Source organism: Artemia franciscana, chromosome 14, assembly GCF_032884065.1.
Source record: "Artemia franciscana chromosome 14, ASM3288406v1, whole genome shotgun sequence".
Lineage (NCBI taxonomy): Eukaryota > Metazoa > Arthropoda > Branchiopoda > Anostraca > Artemiidae > Artemia > Artemia franciscana.
This window is the reverse complement of record NC_088876.1, coordinates 40769004-40790999: the sequence shown is the minus strand read 5'-3', so window position 1 is coordinate 40790999 and position 21996 is coordinate 40769004. Positions and strand designations below refer to the sequence as shown.

General features: G+C 34.7%; 1 protein-coding gene across 1 annotated transcript in view; it reads right to left on the bottom strand.

Annotated features, from left to right (window-relative positions):
• Nucleotides 1-21996, bottom strand: part of LOC136035716 (prolyl 4-hydroxylase subunit alpha-2-like) — an 80375-nt gene that overhangs the window by 43979 nt on the left and 14400 nt on the right. The window contains exons 2-3 of the mRNA XM_065717670.1: nucleotides 15733-15929; nucleotides 8485-8639 (exon numbers count right to left, since the gene is read on the bottom strand). Of these exons, the coding sequence (XP_065573742.1) occupies nucleotides 8485-8639; nucleotides 15733-15929 (352 nt within the window). The remainder of the gene's footprint in view (nucleotides 1-8484; nucleotides 8640-15732; nucleotides 15930-21996) is intronic.

Sequence of the window (21996 nt, the reverse complement as noted above, 5' to 3'; positions counted from 1 at the left end):
CTTGGTTGAGTCCTGGTTGAACTTGGTTGAGTCCTGGTTGTCCTGGTTGAGTCCTGGTTGAACTTCGTTGAAGTAAGGATGCTAGGGCTATTTTTAAAAAAAAGTTTTAAAAAGTGTTTTTAATTATTCAGTTTTTAATCCTCACAATTTGATGTAAGTTCTTTTATATATATATATAGTTTCTCTCTTATTCTTGTATTGTGCTGAAGACGGCCCTTGGACATAGGGCCGAAATATCTACAGAAATAATTTCCACTGTCTTAAAATTTTCCCTATTGTCTCTACGTTGTATTTGTTTGTAAAAGTCCCTACAGAAAGGACTATATGCTACAAGTTGCGCAATTTGCCCATTGCTCACATATAGTATTTGTTGTTGGGAAATATACGGAATTTCTGGGGGAAGGGGTATTTTTGCAGGGGGATGATTTTCCATGGCCAGTTTTCTGTTGGAAGGAAAGTTTATAGGGGAATTCTCCGGGAGAGACTAAACACGGCGGAGGAGGATTTGCTGGCATTATTTGAAAACCGATCAGAAACTAAATAAAAAAAAACTATGTTTCTTTTCAAACAGTTCGTGGTAACGAACTGTAGTAAGGAGCGACCCGGCTCAATAGTAACCAAAACTCTTAAAAAATGGAATTTTGATACCAATAGCTACATCAAAAGAATCGCATTTTAATGCTGGTTTTAAATATATAAGTTTCATCAAGTTTAGTCTTACCCATCAAAAGTTACGAGCCTGAGAAAATTTAAGTTATTTTAGAAAATAGGGAAAACACCCCCTAAAAGTCATAGAATCTTAACGAAAATCACACCATCAGATTCAGCGTATCAGAGAACCCTACTGTAGAAGTTTCGAGCTCCTATCTACAAAAATGTGGAATTTTGCATTTTTTGCCAGAAGGCAGATCACGGATGCGTGTTTATTTGTTTTTTTGTTTTTTTCCCAGGGGTGATCGTATCGACCCAGTTGTCCTAGAATGTTGCAAGAGGGCTCATTCTAACAGAAATGAAAAGTTCTAGTGCCCTTTTTAAGTGACCAAAAAAAATGGAGGGCACCTAGGCCCCCTCCCACGCTAATTATTTTCCAAAAGTCAACGGATCAAAATTCTGAGATAGTCATTTTATTCAGCGTAGTCGAAAAACCTTATAACTATGTCTTTGGGGACGACTTACTCCCCCACAGTCCCCGTGGGAGGGGCAACAAGTTACAAACTTTGACCTGTGCTTACATATAGTAATGGTTATTGGGAAGTATACAGGCGTTTTCAGGAGGATTTTCTTGGTTTGGGGGAGGGGTTGAGAAGAGGGGGATATGCTGAGAGAACTTTCCTTCGAGAATTTGTAATGGGAGAAGAAAATTTCCATGAAGGGAGAGCAGGATTTACTGGCATTATTAAAAAAAAACAATTAAAAAATAAAAGGGAAAAAGCTTTTTCAGCTGGAAGTAAGGAACAGCAATAAAACTTAAAACAAACAGAAATTATTACCCATATGGGGGGCTCACCTCCTTCTAATACCTCGCTCTTTACGCTAAAGTATTTTCAGTAATTTCAACTACTTATTCTACGGCTTTTGTGATTCAGGGGGTCATTCTTAATGAATTGGGATAAAATTTAAGCTTTAGTGTAAAGAACGAGGTACTGACGATGGGGAGAATCCCCTCATATATGTAATAAAAACATGAGAATACAAAAGTTCTTTAAGTAAGCTAATTTATAAGTTACGTAAATCTTTTACCAATAAAAAGATTCGTAAAAAATTAAAAGTTCTAGTTGCCTTTTTAATTAACCAAAAAATCGGGGGGCAACTAGGCTTCGTCCCCCGCTCTTTTTTTCTCAAAATCATTCGATCAAAATTATGAGAAAGCCATTGAGCCAAAAAAAAAAAAAAAAATATGCAAATTTCGTTTTGATTATTCCTCTGCGGAGAGCCAAAATCAAAACATGCATTGATTCAAAAACGTTCAGAAATTAAATAAAAAAAACAAGTTTTTTTAACTGAAAGTAAGGAGCGACAGTAAAACTTAAAACGAACAGAAATTACTTTGTATATAAAAAGAGGCTGCTTCCTCATCAACACCCCGCTCTTTACGCTAAAGTTTTTTACTGTTTTAAAAAGAAGAATTGAGAGAAAGAGTCAAACTTTAGCGTAAAGAGCGGGGCGTTGATGAGGAAGCAGCCTCTTTTTATATACGAAGTAATTTCTGTTCGTTTTAAGTTTTACTGTCGCTCCTTACTTTCAGTTAAAAAAACTTGTTTTTTTTATTTAATTTTAAGTAAGGAGCAACATTAACACTTAAGACGTACAGAAATTATTCCGTATATGAAATGGGCTGCCCCCACCTTAATACCCCACCCTTTACGCTAAATTTTAATTTCTGTCACAATTGTTTAAGAACGTCTCCTAAAACATATGGACCGTTTAATTAGAATAACAAGCTTTTTGAATTAGTAAAAAATAATTATTGTCAAGAGTGGGGTATTTTGGAGGGGGCAATCCCTTTCATATAGGGAATAATTTTTGTTCGTTTTAAATTATAATGTTGATCCTTACTTTCAGTTGAAAGAAAACTTTTTTATTCAATCCAGGTAAAGTGTGTCTTCTTTTTCTCTTAAAGTCCACGTAATGAAAAAAGTGTCAACTCGTGAACAGCATATACTATCACAATGCATTGGTAGTTGGAACTGTCTGTCAATTTCTCCTAAACTCTAATAATAAATCACCTAAAAAAGATCTATCCTTATGTATTCAAAAATTCTCAAGTAGTAGCCTTGTTGTGTTTGGGGTGGAGGGGGGGCACTTATTTCTTTATTATTTATCCAACATATATAAAAACTAAACCAGTGTCTATTTCTGGTTTGTGACTTACAAAAGGAATATAACCAATTACGGGAAATTTTGTGAACAGATTGAAATTCGGTGCAGTGGTAGGCCCTAAACTCCCACCCTTTAATCTCCCTGTGCTTGTCCCTAATGGACTTGTCTAACAAAATTAAAATATCGCATATTCTATTAAAATGGTATAGGTAAAGGGAATATATAATGTATTTTGTAATTGTGAGAATGAAAGAAAGTGAAGATGACCCAAGTAGATCAGTGACTTTTTTTTGTATAGTAGAATAAACATTGTGATAAAGCAATGGTAGCCAAGCATCACGCACCTTTATTTGATTAAATAAATAAAAAAACAAGTTTTTTAAACTGAAAGTAAGGAACGACATTAAAATTTAAAACGAACAGAAATTACTCCGTAAATGAAAGGGGCTGTTCCCTTCTCAACACCCCGCTCTTTACGCTAAAGTTTGACTCTTTCTCTCAATTATACTTTATTAAACAGTAAAAAAACTTTAGCGTAAAGAGCGGGGCATTGAGAAAGGAACAGCCCCTTTCATACACGGAGTAATTTCTGTTCGTTTTAAATTTTAATGTCGTTCCTTACTTTCAGTTAAAAACACTTTTTTATATTTAATTTCTGAACTTTTTTGAATTAATGCACGTTTGATTTTGGCTCTCCGTACATAGATTATTAAAATGAAATTTGCATATTAATTGTTTTTTTGGCTAAATGGCTTTCTCTTAGTTTTGATCAGACGATTTTCAGAAATAAGGGGTGGGGAAGCAGGCCTAGTTGCCCTCCAATTTTTCGGTTACTAAAAAAGGCAACTAGAACTTTTAATTTTTAACGAACCTTTTTATTAGTAAAAAATATACGTAACTTAAGAATTAACTTACGTAACGAACTTTTATATTCTTATATTTTCATTATGTAAATGAAAGGGGTTAGTCCTCTATAATTTCAAATAGTTGAAATTACTAAAAATACTTTAGCGTAAATAGTGAGGTATTTAGGTGGAGATGAACCCCTCATATGCGTAATAATCTCTGTTTGTTTTAAGTTTTAATGCTGCTCCTTACTTTCAGTTGAAAAAACTTTTTCATATTTATTTTTTTATTGTTTTTTTTATAATAATTCTAGAAAATCCTGCGCCCCCTTAATTGAATTTCTCTGCCCCCATGACATAGTCTCCAAAGAAAGATCCTTCCATATAGCCCCCTCCCCTCAACCCCCCCCCAAACCAAAATAATCCCCCTGAAATACGTTTGTACACTTCCAAATAACCAGTACTGTATGTAAACACTGGTCTAAGTTTGTAACTTACAGCCCCTCCCCTGGGAACTGTGGGGGAGTAAGTCATCCCAAAGACACAGTTATTACGGTTTTCGACTATGCTGAACAAAATGGCAATTTCAAAATTTTGATCCGGTGACTTTGGGAAAAAATGAGCATGGTAGGGGGCCTAGGTGCCCTCCAATTTTTTGGGTCACTTAAAAAGGGCACTAGAATTTTTCATTTCCTTTAGAATGAGCCCTCTCGCAAGATTCTAGTACCACTTGGTCGATACGATCACCCCTGGGCAAAAAAAACAAACAAACAAATAAACACGCATCCGTGATCTGCCTTCTGGCAAAAAATGCAAAATTCCACATTTTTATAGATAGAAGCTTGAAACTTCTTCAATAGGGTTCTCTGATACACTGAATCTGATGGTGTGATTTTCGTTAAGATTCTATGACTTTTAGGGGTTTTTCCTCCCTATTTTCTAAAATAAGGAAAATTTTCTCAGGCTCGTAACTTTTGATGGGTAAGATTAAACTTGATGAGACTTATATATTCCAAATCAGCATTAAAATGCGATTCTTTTGATGTAGCTATTGGTATCATAATTCATTTTTTTAGAGTTTTGGTTACTATTGAGCCGGGTCGCTCCTTACTACAGTTCGTTACCACGAACTGTTTGATCAAAGTATTTGAATAATTTCTTGTATTTCGGGAACATAAATAGCGACAAAGACCATACTACCTTTCAATAACAAATAAACACAACTTAGAAACAATAGGGGATTTTTTTTTAAACAATAGGTAAATTTTTTTTCTCAAGACAGTGGAATTCAGTTCAGGGAATATTTCAGCCTAATGTCCAAGGGCCATCTTCATCACAACACCAAATATATATATATATATATACAAACTTACATTAAAATGCAAACTTTAAATCCAAAAATGTTTTTAAAACACTTTTAAATGAGTCCAAGCATCCTTACTTCAACGAAGCTCAACCAGGAATGATAAATAAAATGATGGGAGATGAAAAGTTCATTCGAAAGAAATAGAATAAATAAATAAAAGCTAATCTAGCTTTTTTTTTATTTATATACTTAAAGGCCTTTTAGTAACAGGTTCATCACCATTGTCAGCTGGTTTAGTAAAATATTTTGTTAGATCATTTTTTAATTAAATTTGAGCACAAAGAATTTAGTGAATATTCCCCTAGGTCCCTATTTAAAGAAATATTATGATTTATTTTGAGTAAACTTACTCGTTGAAGTAAGTTTAGCTAGGGCTGTTTTAAAAGTTTTTTAAAATTTTATATATATATATATATATATATATATATATATATATATATATATATATATATATATATATATATATATATACATATATATGTGTGTATATATATATATATACATATATATTCGGATTGCGCTATGTTTTTCTCTCTGGCAAAAATAACGGCAGAGTGTAGAGGCCCCTCCAGCGGCCTCGCGATTTTGACTCGCTTACCCTGTAAATCAATCGAAGTAAAGTGATCATATTCTTGCAGTGTCACATCTGAACACGTTCATAATGAATGTTTACCTACCAACAAACTACCGTAACGAGAAATCCAACGCGAAGGGGATTCCAAGAAAGTGTGTAAGCTGATCAAGAGAAACACAAAATCTGCAGCCACACATTCGCTATTAATAGGTGACTTTAACTGTGATTTGACTGATAAAATATTCCCCAGAAGCCAGCTTATTTGGAGCTCCTTTCCTCCTTCGTATTCATTAGTTGACAAGAATGGACCCTACACCTAGATTGGCCCTAGCTCTTCAACTTCGAACCACGATCATGTTTTTTCTTCCTTTCCCATTAAACAAGCCGCTGTACTTCGTGAAGGCTACTACTCTGACAGATTACCTATTTGTGTGACAATTGAGTTCGATGTCAAAAGCAAAACCCCGCAAGAGGGAAAGTGGTCTTATGTTCAAGACTGGAATCACGTTTATCGTCAGGTATTCATGTCCGATTATGACTCGTTACTCAGCAAAATTAAAGTTCCTTTTCACCTATTATTTCATAATGCAGGTCTTACATTACTGAGTGCGAGATCGAAATACAGCTTACGAGTAATCTTGCAGAAATCAACCACGCGCTTCGATGCGCAGAAAATGTGCAATCCTGTCTAGACGTGTTCGCAAAAAGACAGAAGTCATCGACTAGTCTAAAAATCCAAGTCTTCCAGCAGCTTTCGATTCAGCTAAATTGTTGCTCCGAATTTGGAACAAATCCGAGAACCGCGTTCCGGTATAGTAAACGAATTGCGTTTGAAGACAAAAAGAAAGTTCTCAATAGCCCTTAAAGACCACAAAATAGTGTTGATTCAAAAAAATGTCGATAAGATAGCTAGTGATCCTTCAGTTTTATGGAAAAGCTTTAAACGCTGTGATCATACTTCTGTTGGTAGTACTATAGAAAAAAGTTGGATTGATTATTATAAAAGTGAGTTTTCATCGCCTGACCTTGTCGCAAAAAGTAAATATGAAAAAGAGCGCGACCGTTTGCTTGCTAGCTCTATGCGCTCTGCTTTTATAGTGACGCCGTCTGATGTTGAATTTACTATAAAAAAAAATTAAGAAGAAATCATCTGCCGGTATTGATCTGCTAAACACTTCGAACATTGTAGTGATCTTTCGCCGCAGCATCTTTCGTTACTTTTTTAATTGTCTATTTCTTCTGGTATTGTGCCAAAAAGTGCTCAGTCCCTGCGCATCAATTCAGTTTTCAGAAAGAACTTAGTCGTGAACATGCTCCTTTTCCCCTTTTTAAGGTTCTTGTAGATGTGGAAGGTTCCGGAGATTTGCTTGTTCTATGCGCACTGGATACGCGCATAGCCAAAGCATTTGATTCGCGTTTTTTGTCCAGATTTAGGTAGAAGCTCTAAAGAGAGGGGTTGACTACTCAGTTATGAAGTGATTTCGACCAAAATGAAGTGCGGCTTAGAGCTTTTTAATGTGCTAAAGGGCGTTAGACAAGGAGGGTCTTACTTCCCCTGCGCTGTTTAATAATTCAGTCATTCCAGCCCAAAGTTATATTGAGTCCACCTGTATTTACGGATGTTAGACGTGTCTTTACTTGCTTATGCTGATGATATCCTGAATCATCAGCATCCTGATGATTCAGGATGCTGATGACATTCAGGATATCATCCTGATGACATTCAGGATGATATCCTGAATGATAAAGTCTTAGTCACACTTTATTAGGTTGTGAGAGCAGTTTCTCGAAGTTATAACTAGAATATCAGCAGATTGGTTTAAGTTTTGATGTAGATAAAACTGTAGCTGTCGGTTTCAACCTCTAAGGATGCTCTGATAAATCCCTCCAACTTACTGAAATTTGTATCCCCCTCTCTAAAAGCCTTAGTTAACTGGCAATGCCTATTGGAAATTCAATTAAAGAAACTATTGAGCTTGCCATCCAAAGTCTTGAAAAAAAAAAAGGCTAGCTTATGCTTCACTTGTCTCTAATATTACACACCTTAGTCGTTTCCATCTTTCCAAACTTTACAATAGTCTAGCTATGCCTCGCCTTTTCGCTCTGTCTCCTATTTGGCAACTATTTCCTGCCTAAAAAAAAATCTTGTGCACCAAATTTATTTTAAATTTGCTAAATTCCTTTTGCATATCCCCACTTGGACTAGTAACTCTTTTTTGTCTCAAAAATTGGAACTCATCTTACAATCTGCAATTATTGATAAAAGAGTAAAAGATTTTAAGTCTTCCGCCAGTAAACTTAATCACGATTGGGATTCTCTATTCTTATGATCTTATTTTTGGGATATGATTCCTATGATTTGTGTCTTATTTGTTTTCTATCATGACTGTATTACGCTATGGATCTTTTGATTATTTTATGATTTAAAAACTACTTATTTTTGTTCAGTGTACGAATTTTCTTCTCTTTTCTCTTTTTACCCCTTATGTGGTACACTGTCATATAGGGGATCTGCGCCTCTTTTTGTTTTTATTGGTTATAAATAAATACAGTAATAATTCTGAATATAGTAATAAGAATTGACTCCTTCAGGGAGGACTCCTAGTAGAAGGATATACCACTCTCCCTTCCCCTGGAACAAGGAAAGATAATAAAAACCTACAGTTTGAGATGTAGGATCCTGCGTTTTTGCCCCCCCCCCTTATCCTCAGACCTATTTAAAACAGAGTCATATTTTATTTTAATGAAGATATTACAATTAACAATGCATTTAAAAGAATATCAAGAACCTTGCATGTATTCCCTTTTCTATTTCTATGCGAAAACTTCCTAAAACAAATTGGAACGAAAAAAATAATGCCTTATTCGACATCACTAACCTCTACTGCGATTTGCCATGAGATAGATGGCTCTTTCAACACCATCCCATTCGACAGTCGTCCGCTTTACGAGCATATATGCATCTATTGGATTTGCCACCAGATTATGTGCTGAAGAAACCCCCGATATGACCAACTTGTATTCCTTGATATACCTAGAAAATAAAATTGGGATTTAATATTTAACGAACCGAGATCATTGGCTGTAAGCTGTTTCCAGGCCCATATCGAATAGGTTCGGACCCGATTGCATTTTTCTTTGGCAGGGCCCTTTGTATGTATTAAATATTTAAATAGAACTCAGATTCTTATTAATTACCACATTAATCAATTGCCAAATAATAAAGTTATTGATAAATCTAATCCCGCAATGCGAACATAAATCTATTTTAATAAATATATTCTTAATTATTTGAATAATTCATAATTGTCAAAAGTAATTTACTTATGTTCAGATATTTTTTTTTTCATTTTGTGGGTAACGCGGGGCCATTTCAAATGTTTGGTCTGATTGGGTCCAATTGCTACGACCGCCCCTATATCCAGCCCTGACTGGTTTTGACAGGAAAACCTAAGATAGAAAATCAGGATGACAGGAAATAAAGGCTGAAAGCTGGAATGTATGCAAGCCCACCCCACAGAAACTGATCAAACGACAGAAACCTTTCTTGGGTTCACATAGTTGAATTTTTTGGCGGAACTTATGTGTCTTTCGGCCACGTTTTCGCTCCATTTTTACTCTGCTCACCCATCATGGGTGTAATTTGTTAATGTGGTAATTTGAAGCAATAGAGTGCAGATTAGCATAGACCCATTCGAAGGAAGGATTTGCCCCCTCCTGAATATTGAGGTGGTTTTGTCACCCAATTGTATGTGTTGTATATTTTTCACAGAATTTGGTATCTTTGTATAATGATCGCAACTCGGCACACGGCAGGCTGGATTTTCATTGTCGCTTGTCTTCTAATCGAAGACAATTTGCTGTCTTTTCATATTGAGGTCTTTCAAAGATATTTGATTATAAAAGCAAGTCCGATTTCTAACAACAGTATCTACACAGTTTCAAACTTGTGGTTTGCTTTATTAAAAATTTTTGCATTGGTGTAACCCCTTGTTAGGACCATTCTAGATCTTTTTTTAGGCCACAATATCCCAGGATACCAGTTTTCCGAAAAAATATGGACCCGTTTTCGAAAAAAAAATGCATGCATACATACACAATTATTGCCAATTATCCCCCTTATTTTCCAGCATTTCTTCAGTATTCTACCTGTATTATTATAAGTTTATTATGGGTCGAATTTGCAGACATGAGCCATTTTAAGATACAAGCCAAGTAATTAATTGATATTTGTCTTGTAGAACACACCCTTTGTGAAGAGCAATTCCAAACATTTAAGCTCACCTGAAATTCTATTCTTGTAACCACAAGAAAAGATGATGTAAGATTCGCAGCCATCATTAAAAAAAGAAAGAAAAAAAATTCAAGGATGAATGCATGGTGTCGAGACATTTGCAGAATCTTTTTTTTTGGGGGGGGACGAGCAATGAAAAACAAATATTTAACAAATTCTTAAGAAGTTCCAAGACATTTAGGAAAACTTTGGATTTCAGGGGGCACACTCCCCCTTTGGAAGTCGCTAAAGGCTTCTTACCCATCGCTAAAATTGTACAATTTGGGTCATAAGCCTAAATTGGTACAATTAATTTTCGGGCAGTTTGTTCACTGTTTGTCGTTATTAACGTTAATGCCATATTAACGTTAATTTTATATTAACGCTATGTTACGTCAAGGAAAACACTATTCTCGCATGAAACGTAAAAACTGTGTTTAGGTCGCCTTAAAAATTATAAATTGTCAGGACTTGGCAATTATAAATATATTCTTACTGCCCAATGGAACACTAAATTGACAACGCAAAACGCGGAAAAACAATATTGTTTACGTTAAAAAAAAGAAGAAAGTTATAAATTTGAAACTAAAAAGCTTAACTTTTACTATATTACAACTATCAACAACTCATTGCAGCACTGAGCCGCCCGAGGCCAACACAACTACGCAAATTCCTCTGCCCCAATCCATTCAAATCTTCACTCTTTGTGCCCTCCCTTGAAAATACTTCCTTATGACCTCTTCCCGCTCTATTCGGAGACGACCTACTTTTCGACCCCCCTCTACGAAATAGTCAGGCATACGTTTCAGTCTGCACGAAGCAGAAATTAGAAAACCGATTGAAACCGATCAGGTTTTATTTGGGTCCATAAAAATACAAAATCAGTGACGAAATACAAATGGAATTAGGATGGTTAGAATTCTTTCTCTGATTACTTGTTTGAGATTAATTTCCCCCAAAAAATGTCAAATAAGTAGTTTTTCGAACGAAAGTAAAGAGCTGTATGAAACCAAAGACGAGCTAAAATAAGGTCATATAATAATTCAAACGAATACAAGTTACTATCAAAGAATAAAAAAGACCCGACGACGAACATAAATTACAATGAATAATCCAGTTAAATTAACACCATTAACAGGAGTAAGGATAACGTCCCTTAAACCAGGCGTCGAATAATAAATTAACACCATTAACAGGAGTAAGGATAACGTCCCTTAAACCAGGCGTCGAATAATAAATTAACACCATTAACAGGAGTAAGGATAACGTCCCTCAAACCAGGCGTCGAATAAAAATAAACGGAACTTTCAAATGAAAACCTGTTGCATTAGAAGTTTGACATTTGATCTAGCAGACTGTAAAACATGAATCATTTTTTTTATTTAATTAGAATGACAATTTGATATATCATTATTTAGCAAACATATGTTACCTATTAGTTAGTTGAAGCACCAGATAAGACAAATCTTGACAGCAGACTTTTACTTTTTTTTTTTTTTTTTTTTTGTATGCGTTGAATTGTCATTTCTACAGGATGTATTTATCATGGTTGCAGCGATAGCTGCAACCTAGAAAAGAGCGAACCAGGCCCCATAGTAACTAAATGTTAAAAAGTGCGTTTTGGAAAAAAAAACTGCCTAGTGAAAAAAATTGCCATCTGACATTGACTCAGGAATGGTAACTATTATTTCGGTTCGTATTAAAAGTAAAAGTTTATTGCGAAAAGAAATTTATGGTGATTTCGAAAAAAAGCCTGAACCCTCGAAAATGGCGTCAGATCAAAATGGAAAGTGTACCATAGGAATTAGCATGATCGAAAGCATTGTACAGGGAAATTTCAGTCCCCCTCCTTGAACAACAAGGAAAATCACTTTTATTTGTCTCCCGTTTTTTTCCTTTGTTTTTTCAGCAGGCCTAGCAGGCTTCCAGAACATCATAGAGAGATGCTTGATTGCTCATTCAAAAGCTATTTCTCATATCTAAGTGCTTTTTATAAATTCCACCATCTGCAAGTGCCATATGGCACTAAAATGACACTTTTTGTGCCATTTCTCAAGCGGTGGCACTAGCAGGCTACCAGAACATCGTAGACGGATTTTCTATTGCTCATATAAAAGATATTGCTCATATCTACGTTCTTCCTATTAGTTCCACCACCCACAAGTTCCAAGTAGCATTAAAAACGGCACTTTTCGTGCCATGTCTCAAGTAGAAAAGCTGAGGCTATTGGGCTAGCAGAACTTTTAAGAGTAATGTTAATAGCTCATTTAAGCTATTGCTCATGTCTACGTACTTTTTTTCAATTAAATAAAAAAAAAAGAGCACACATCCATGATCTGTCTTCTGCCAAAAATACGAAATTCCACACGGTTCTCTGATACGCTGAATCTCGTGGTGTGATTTTCATTAAGATTGTATGATTTTTAGGGGGTGTTTCCCCTATTTTCTAAATTGATGCAAATTTTCTCAGGCTCATAACTTTTGATGGGTAGGACTAATCTTGATGAAACTTATATATTTAAAATCATCATTAAAATGCAATTCTTTTGATGTAACTATTGGTGTCAAAATTCATTTTTGTAGAGCTTCGGTTACTATTGAGCCGGGTCGCTCCTTACTACAATTCGTTACCACGAACTTGATTCTCTCCTTCGTAAGTGAGATATAGCACTAAACAACAGTTTTGGTGCCACTCTTTAAGTGGAAATGCTCTGAAGTACAAAACAAGCACTATTGTAATAGTTATATTCCAGAAACCTTAATTGGAGGTGTACAAGAACCCCTCCCATACACTCTCCCTCCCAGCCCCCTTAGTAAGTTTCATAAATCGTCTGCTCACCAGTATACTGCTCATATCTACGTTTTTCCTATAAATTTCACCAGCTGCAAGTTTCAAATGGTACTTAAAAACGGCACTTTTAGTGCCATGTTTCAATTGGAAAAGCTGGAGCTAGTGGGCTACCAGAACTTTTTAGAGTATTGCTTAATGGCTCGTTTGAAAACTTTTGCTCATATGTACGTGCTTTTTATCAATTCTACCATTCGTAAGTGAGATATAGCACTGAAAACACTACTTTTCGTACCACTTCTTAATTTGAAAATCTTGGAAGTATAAAACGGTATAATTGTAATAATTATGGTCCAAAACCCTTAACTGGACGTTTGCAAGAACACCTCCCAAATGTTCCTCTTCCAGGCCCTCTTAATAAGCTACGTAATTGAAGTCCTACAAACACCAATATATTAAACTAGATTATTAGAGGCTTGGTTCTGTTAGTGCAGCGCTGGACTTCAAATTAGATCATCATAAGTGCAATTCCTGCTAAGATTTTTTTCAATCATGGTTTGTCCCTTCTTATGATTACTTTTCAGATAATTCCCTATTTTTTGCAAAAGTAAGCTATGAGTAAGCTATTACTCATATCTACGTGGTTTTTATCAATTTTACCATCCATAAGTGCCATATAGCATTAAAAACGGGAATTTTGGTGCCACTTCTGAAGTGGAAGAGTTTCTAAGCATAAAACGGCACCATTGTAAATATTATGGTCCAAAAGCTCTTGACGGAAAAAAATTATTACTTCACAGCCTATCTAATATATATATATATATATATATATATATATATATATATATATATATATATATATATATATATATATATATATATATATATATATATATATATATATATATATATATGTATATATATATATATATATATATATATATATATATATATATATATATATATATATATATATATATATATATATATATATATATATATATAGTACAAGTGAACCAACTGATTATGGTTCCCAATGTTTATAGGGTTATAGAAAACTAGCACTTTACTGAAAACATAAAATAATACAGGAGTTTTGATACAATAAAAGCTAACCAATTAAGAACACTTTTTACAGAATAAAAATAAAGTATTTTAGAGTTGCTGCTTTATTTATTTATTTTTATTTTTTTCGTTTAATTTGGTATCACTTCTGGACAATGGCTCAGTTCAATGACTGGCTCTCGTTTTGGTTCTGAAAAGGACATGTCATGGTTAATTTGTAGACAAGTTCTAAGTAAATCTATCTTGATAATATTAGGACTATAGACTAGCTTTGGAATTTGTATCATGGCTTGAATTTCATTGTTGTATAGAGAGAAATGACCGGATTTCGAGAGTTCATACTATGTCTTACCTGACTTTCATTTCAAGTAATACTTAAGCATATTTCTTACAATTTAAGATTCTATATTATTTGTTATTGGTATTATAGCTGGCGAGACCCAAATGCTACCTGATAAATCAGTCCAATATTTCTGTGTGCTGTTCAATGACTTTGTTAAAATTAAAAAACTATTTAATTTTACGCTTATGTTTTCGAGATAATTCTAATTGTATACTGAAAGTTACTGATGTCACAGCTGGTGTAAGACTATGAAGACCTTTAAAGATTAGTTTATAGTTGTCAGGGTACATACTCACTTTTGACTCTCAAATCGATATTGTTGTTCTTTATACTTGACTTTTTTGTTTTCAGTAAAACATAAAAATGTTTAAAACCAATTTTTCTCTTCCCCTGCCTTAAAACTATAAAAACGTGAGATACAAGAAATTAAAATAATTAAAAGAATTCCGTATATGAATTCAGAAAAATTCCGACCGTATAGTTTTCCCTGGAAAATTGGCTCCAGGTAACTTTCCTCCCCATGGAAAATCCCCCGGAAAAGTGTCTGTATATTTCCAAATAACAAATTCTATATATAAACAATGGGCAAATTTCATAACTCGCAATCCTTTCCCCAATGCCTGTGGATGTCATGTCATACCCCTAAACACAGTTATTGACATTTAGATTATGCTGAACAAAATGACTATCTCAAAACTTTGACCGGATGCCTATTGGGGAAAAAAGGACGTGGAAAAATGGGACGATTGCCCGCCAATCTTTTTGTTCGCTTGAAAAGAGCACTAAAACATGAAATTTCTGTTTGAATGGACCCTCTCCCAATCTTCTAGGACCATTCGTTCGATATGGTTAACCTGGTAAAAAATAACAAATAAACACACTTCCTTGATCTTTCTTCTGAAAAAAAATCCACACTTTTGCAGATAGGAGCTAAAAACCAATGTAGAATGATTATTTGATCTGCTGAATCTGAGGGTGTGACTTTCATTAAGGTTCCTTGACTCTTTTGGGATGTTTCCTTATTTTTCGAAAATCCGGCAAATATTCTCGGTCTCGTATTTTTTGATGTGTAGCAGATAACTTAATGAATTTTATATATTTCGAATCAGCAGAAAAAAAAATTCTATTGATGTATTAACTGTTATCAAGTTATTTTCCGGTAACTATTCCTTTCAGTTCGTTACCATGAACCGTTGGATGAAGTGTCCATGGGCTCGAACGTAATCACGGCCCTGTATTCATTAATGCGTTAATTTGAAATGTCTTTATACAAAATTAAATGATAACGTGTCGTATTTTAATACAATACTGGTGAACCCAGAGCTGTATCCAGGGAGAGGGCACCTGATATGAACACCGTTCGAAATGTTTGCCCAAGTTGTGCAAAACAGATAAAAACAGGTAAACAAGTTTTGTTGCATTTTTTAAAAAAAATTTTTACCCCCTTCCAAATAAAAAAAAACTCTGGATACGGCCCTAGGTGAGCTCCCTAAGCTTGGGGACATAATCTACAGTCTAAAATAGCCTTCAAATTAATCCGCAACGTGTCCATCTAAAACGGACTAAAACCAGAGGTCCACGCCATTTAAAATTAAGGAGGGGCCGGGGTAGCCAAAAAGAATATGCTAAACAATAAAACGCAGCTTAAATTTAATTACCTTTCGATTGTCTGTAGATGAGCTTTTGTCTCAGCGGCGTACATCTCAAGCATTTGAACAACTGCTTGTTCTTTGGCAACTAGGCCCTCTAGCTTCGACGTGGAGGAAAAAAGATCTTCACTCAACTGCAGACTTGGTAGGTCCGAATTTTCGGTAGCACCATACCCCACAGCAAAAGTCAATATTATTAATTGGTGCTGAAATTTGAGAAGGTAAGTCAAAATCAAAGAGACAACGGGATAATAATATCGTCTTAAAAACTCAGTAATGTTTGTGATACCGTTCGTCAAATTTTTTTAGCTAATCACGTTATGTCTTGAGCGCATGCCTCAAGAATGAGCCATATAATCACGCTATTTTAACTGCTATTGTTTTTGCCTGTTGTTGCTATGTCAAATTCTGGACAAGTGAAAAGAACGCCAAACCTAGTTAGTGCTTTTGTTTGAAATTTTAAGAGGATTCGATGTCTTAAACGATCACCAAGTCTCGTCCATTATAAAATTTTTTAGTTTGTGTGTCCAGATCAAAGAGTACGGGTAACTGCTAAGAGTGGAAACTAGCTCTAGTGCAAAAAAACTTTATCATATCAATTATGCAGTTATGTTTGAAATCTCCTATTTATTTAAATACACTTTTAATGCTTTTACCAGTCACTACGTTGTGTTTGGCGCTAGTAGTTTCCAATTCCTATCTTTCCATCTTTCCTATCATCGCGGAAGATCCGACTCTTATCAGTTGCCTATACTACTTGGACCATACCATCTAGCACTGATTGGGCGGTGTTGCCAAAGCTTGTACAGCCAGTGGCAGTTCTAGGGGATGCCCCCTCCCCTACCGTAGTGGTGGATTTGGGGTTGGGACCTCTTGTTCTGTTTTGGTTTGGGACGAAAGATATTTTTTTGTAATTAGTTTTTAATTATTAAAACTGTTCTGTTTGTAAACAAGTTTGAAACAAAGTTTTAGTTACTTTGTGCGGTCTCTGTTAGATTTTATTGATGACACATACCGCCAAAAAGTATTTAATTAAATTTAGGTTTATCAAGGGAATTAGTCCGTATTACCACAAAAGCCAACTGGGAGGCGAACATCTTTATGTCGTAATAACAAGGAGGGGGAATTTAAAATCCCACCTTCTTTAGGCTGTTGAAATGACATTCAGGATTTTGCTGTCACAACAGGGCTGAAAAGCAAAATATTTAAACTTCTTTTTACTGTCAAAAATCTGTTCTGAAGTCTTGCCATGGCACTGAGGCGAAGAAATCGATATCATTACTTTTTTTGCTTTCTTAAAATTTGGGTTTGCCTTTTTGGCGAAGCGGGGTGGTTTTTACAACATTGTTGTTTTTTATGGTATTTGTATAATAGAAAGTAAATGTATGAGAAGTACAAACATTATTAAATTAAGGTTTGGATTTTGGTGAGCAAATGTTGACCACTTTACTGCCTATATTCATCTAATTAAAGCTCTGCACTGTATGACATATCACCTCCTCTGTTCATCCTAAAACGTTAAAATAAAGGCCAAACTCTTTAGAGCTTTACTAAAGGTTCGCATAAGTACTAGTATAAGTACTTCGCATAAGTACTAGCATAAGTACTTCGCATAAGTATATACTTAAAAACTAAGTATATGAGTCGAAATACTCCTTCAAAGGTCAGAGTAATCATTTAACAGGAATAGATTTTCGAAAAATTGTTTATAAAAGAAGGCAAATAATTATATGTTCATTTTTTTATCTAGCTGGTATAGGTGGTTCACTGAATATTCAGTTTGAATCAGTGGAATGGCATTGAGTTTTTTCAAGCGTTTAAAAATAAAAAAATTATAAAAAGGGGAAATTCACACAACTTATGTTAACTGCAGAAACCGAATGCAACTACAATATTACTTCAGAATTTCTCACCTTCTCAATACCAACCAATCACAAAATATAGTTATGTTTTCGTATAGGGGTTGCATATATTTGACCATCAAATTGTATAAACTGCTACATATACCGCCAAATATTTTTATATCTATTTTGAAACATGCCATCCAATCATATTTCCACGATTAGGTGTTTATATATTATCAAAATTTTTTCATAACAGTTCTCTTACTTAGTGCTAAATCCGAGTCAAATTTCAAAATTCTATTTTTGTTCTCAACAGACATATCGAGATTTAGACTTTGAATTAAATATTTGAAAATCTCAAGATTAACAAAAAAAAATTATGACAAATCCACCACAGCTTGAAACCCTGATAATTATAATCCCCAATCTATGCCTATCAAATAAAAAAATAACAAACACAGTATTATTTGTTTTTTTTAAGGAGTATATTGACTCGTATACTTAGTTTGAACCACATACCTGCATGCATTTTTATTAGATTTCATATTTTTCTGACAATTTTGGTCTTTATTCGAATATTTTAGGACGAATAGAAGAGGAAATACTAACGAAGAGCTCTAAACTGGCATTACTCTAGACTGACAGCACTAGCCATTATAAACGCTCACCGAAATCTTGATTTAGACATCGGCCGCGTAATAAATAGATATATATATAAATATGTATAAATAGGCGGGGGTGGAAATAAAGAAATAGACTTTTTCTTATAAAATTGAATTCAGTAATTTAAGCAAAATCTATTGAACTTTAAAAAGAGCAAAGGTAAACTACGTTGTTATAAAAAATAAAATTTTGATAAGTAAATTTCTGAGATTTGATCAAAGTTGACACCGTTTATTAAAACACTATTTTTAAAAAGAAATAATGATTAGTTAATGCTTTATTGCCTATACTTAAAACCCTCGTTTTAAATGTCTTCCATGTATTTCTATCTCTTTGTTTCTATGTCGATGTTTTTCTTGTTACAACCCTAGTATTTAATGTTTAATATATCTTTCACGAATATACAAGTTGTATCTTTATCCCCATTTCCTACTCTTCGTTACTATCACAGTTACTAAGCGATGCCACAAATTTAGGCGACATGCTAAATGACCATTTTGACCTATACAAATTATCACAAAGAGTGTATTACCCCAAAAGATGGTTCACGGCCTTTTTTTTGACAATAAAAAGCTTAACTCACTTGCTATACTGGTCAGAAGTACAAAAGCAAAAAATTATGCATAAAACATTAAATATAATTTGTTTTATAGATGGTGAACAGCTTTTTATTTTATGGTGGGGTGGTTTTTATAACTTACTACTTTTTGTATCAATATTTTTATACCATTTTAATTTCAACAGATGTATTAGAACTTTAAACCTCACCAGTTTTTAGGTTAAATATACGACCATTTCCACTACCTACCTACGACACATAATTGTCGAGGTTCCCTTCTAATTGCTAATATCTCTTTGTTCGCAAGTTTATCGAAACAACCTATTATGTGGCATGTACAGCTTGGATGAGAGATCTGAGAAAACGACAGAAAACTAAAAGTCGACACCTACTTTCTCGAAAATATTAGAAAGACCATTTAATTTCTCTTGTTTTGTACCAGAGTTTCAGATATTCAGTTTTAATGAAACTTAAATAAATAGGAAGTGGGAATTTTTTTTTTTTTATTAGGCGGAATAGAATTTTCTTTTTAAAATTCAGGAAAGGACCGTCCCTAAAAATATTCCGGCATACCTGCTAAGAAAACGCTAAAAATCAGCTGAAAGGAAATATAATTTGAACAATTTGACAGCCTATGGAGTTCTCTGTGGTGCTTTGACTGAAAACCTTGCCGACTCGGGGGACTTAAAATTTTACTGTCTTTTAAATCACATGTCAGAGTCAAACCATGGATTCTCAACAGCTCTCGGGAGGATTCGCTAATAGACTCTTTGTCTTTGAGCTGGTCAGCCAACGCTTAGGCTCGAAAAATGGTGGCAAGCTCCCTGGAAGAATTCGCTAATAGACTCTTTGTCTTTGAGCTGATCAGCCAACACTTGGGCTTGGAAAATGGTGGCCCGTTCCCTGGGAGGATTCCCTATTAGACTCTTCATCTTTGAGCTGGTCAGCCAACGCTTAGGCTCGGAAAATGGTGGCCAGTTCCCTGGAAGAACTAGCTAAAAGACTCTTTATGTTTGAGCCGGTCAGCCAATTCCTAGTCTTGCAAAATAATTTTAAGGTATCGGATCCCTTAAGTAAGTAAAAATAAAAATAAAACACTATTTTGAGCTACAACATTCTTGCAAGAAAGTTCTTTGTTTCTCGTGTCAAGATTGAACTCATAGATTATTATATTCGGGAAAATAACTTCACAATCTTTTAAGTGCAGGATCGCCCAGGCACGTGCGCAATAAGGGGACCTTTCTTGTGACCCCCCAGAAATTTAGAGGTCTTGTGGGACTTTCCATATAATTTGTCTATTTACCTACATAAGTGTCAGCCGTGAATGCTCTTTACAAACGTCTTGCTTCATCAAGAAAAAAAAAAAACAACTGCACCATTATTTCCTTCCGTGTTCATGGGTCACCATCACATAGACAAGGGTTTGTCCTCGGTTAGACAAAAAAGAAAGGTCACGCGAGAAAGAATATTTTACTTTTTCGCTAATAGATTTCAATTAAATTCACATATAAGCGTAAAATGAAAAGTTAGAAAACAATTAGCCATACATCTATTAGTAATTAAAAAGATAATTAATGAGAAAAGCTTTTGTGATAGAACACATAAAATTAAATTCGAAATATTGTGTGTATGTGAAAATTGAGAGGTAATTAACCCTATTTTGACCTATTTAGGGGTTACGGCACTAAATAGGTTGATAATGATGAAACAAACAAAAAGGCGAGTAAGATAAGCGTGGAAAGACAGGTCAGTAATCCAGAATCATGAGTAATAATGTAAGTTCCCACGGTGTTAAGTCCAGATGCATTTAGTGGCCTAACCAGACATAACACAAAAGAGATATTAATTTACCACAAAATTTAGCAACAAATTATTTACATTGCGCAAGTGCCAAAAAGAAGATTGGTTGGTTGGCACAAAGGTTTGGGTGTTTCACCGTAGGATCCCTCACGAAATAGAACACTCTCTGTGTCCCTGGGTATATATAAGTAAAAAAACAAGTTTTTTTTAACTGAAAGTAAGGAGCGACATTAAAACTTAAATCGCACAGAAATTATTCCATGTATAAAAAGGGCTGTCCCTGCCTCAACGCCCTGCTCTTTACGCAAAAGTTTTTTATTGTTTTATAAAGAAGAACTGTGAGAAAGAGTCAAACTCCAGCGTTTCGGTTACCATTGAGCTGGGTCGCTCCTTACTACAGTTCGTTACCACGATCTGTTTCATAGGGTTTTTAGTATTTTCTATATAACTCGCCTACTGTTTTTTTCGAAGGTGTACCCCTCCGACAACCGATACAAAAATCCCGCATGCGTGTATATCCTCAAGGACACAAAAAAACCGAATCTAAGGTAGCAGGATCAGAACTTCCAAAGATAATTCAGGACCTTTTGGAGGGGGAGGTGGATACAAAAAAAAATCAAAAACACATTAAAATGTGAAAGTGATATGTAATCCCTCTTGATCTATGTGAATATTTCTGGTCTACGCTGTAAATTATGAAAATTGTTTCATGTTTAAATTAAATTATTTAAATATCTGTAAATTATTTCATAAATTATGAAAGTGAAGAGTAACATTAAATCTTAAAATGAGCAGGATTTATACCGTATAAGAGGGGGACTATACCTTCTTCATCCCCACCTCCGCCTCATGGTCGTAGAAACTTCTGAGGATGCTCATTCGATCAAAAATAGAGTTCTAGTCCTTTTTTACAAGTTAAAAGTGATTGGAAACCAGCCAGCCACAGAGGTATTTTCCTTGGGGGGGGGGGGGTAAAGCCTAGATCCCCTAGATATACAACATATTTGGGATCTTTCACCTTCAGAATATCACTTTTTTAGTTGATAACACTCATGAGTTGCTTATTGTGATCCTCTCTTTGAGAGCAGCAACGGTTTGACAATCATTTCAGAAGATTGACAATGTCACCTACAACATTAACAGTGGTTTATTTGCTGGGGCGGAGAAGAAGAAGAAACATTATTTCCAGGGACACATACTGCTTTATCAGGCGGCACTGATGTTTTAGGACTGAAATTTCAAATTAGGCCCACCGGGTCGACGTAAAATATTTAGCAATTACAATAATTTGGATCTTGAAGATAATTAGTATTAACACAAGTGAACTTTACAGGGCAAGCTGAATAAAAAGTTTCCCTTGCAGAAAATTTCCCCCACACACAAAACTGAACAGCCAAAAGTGAAAGT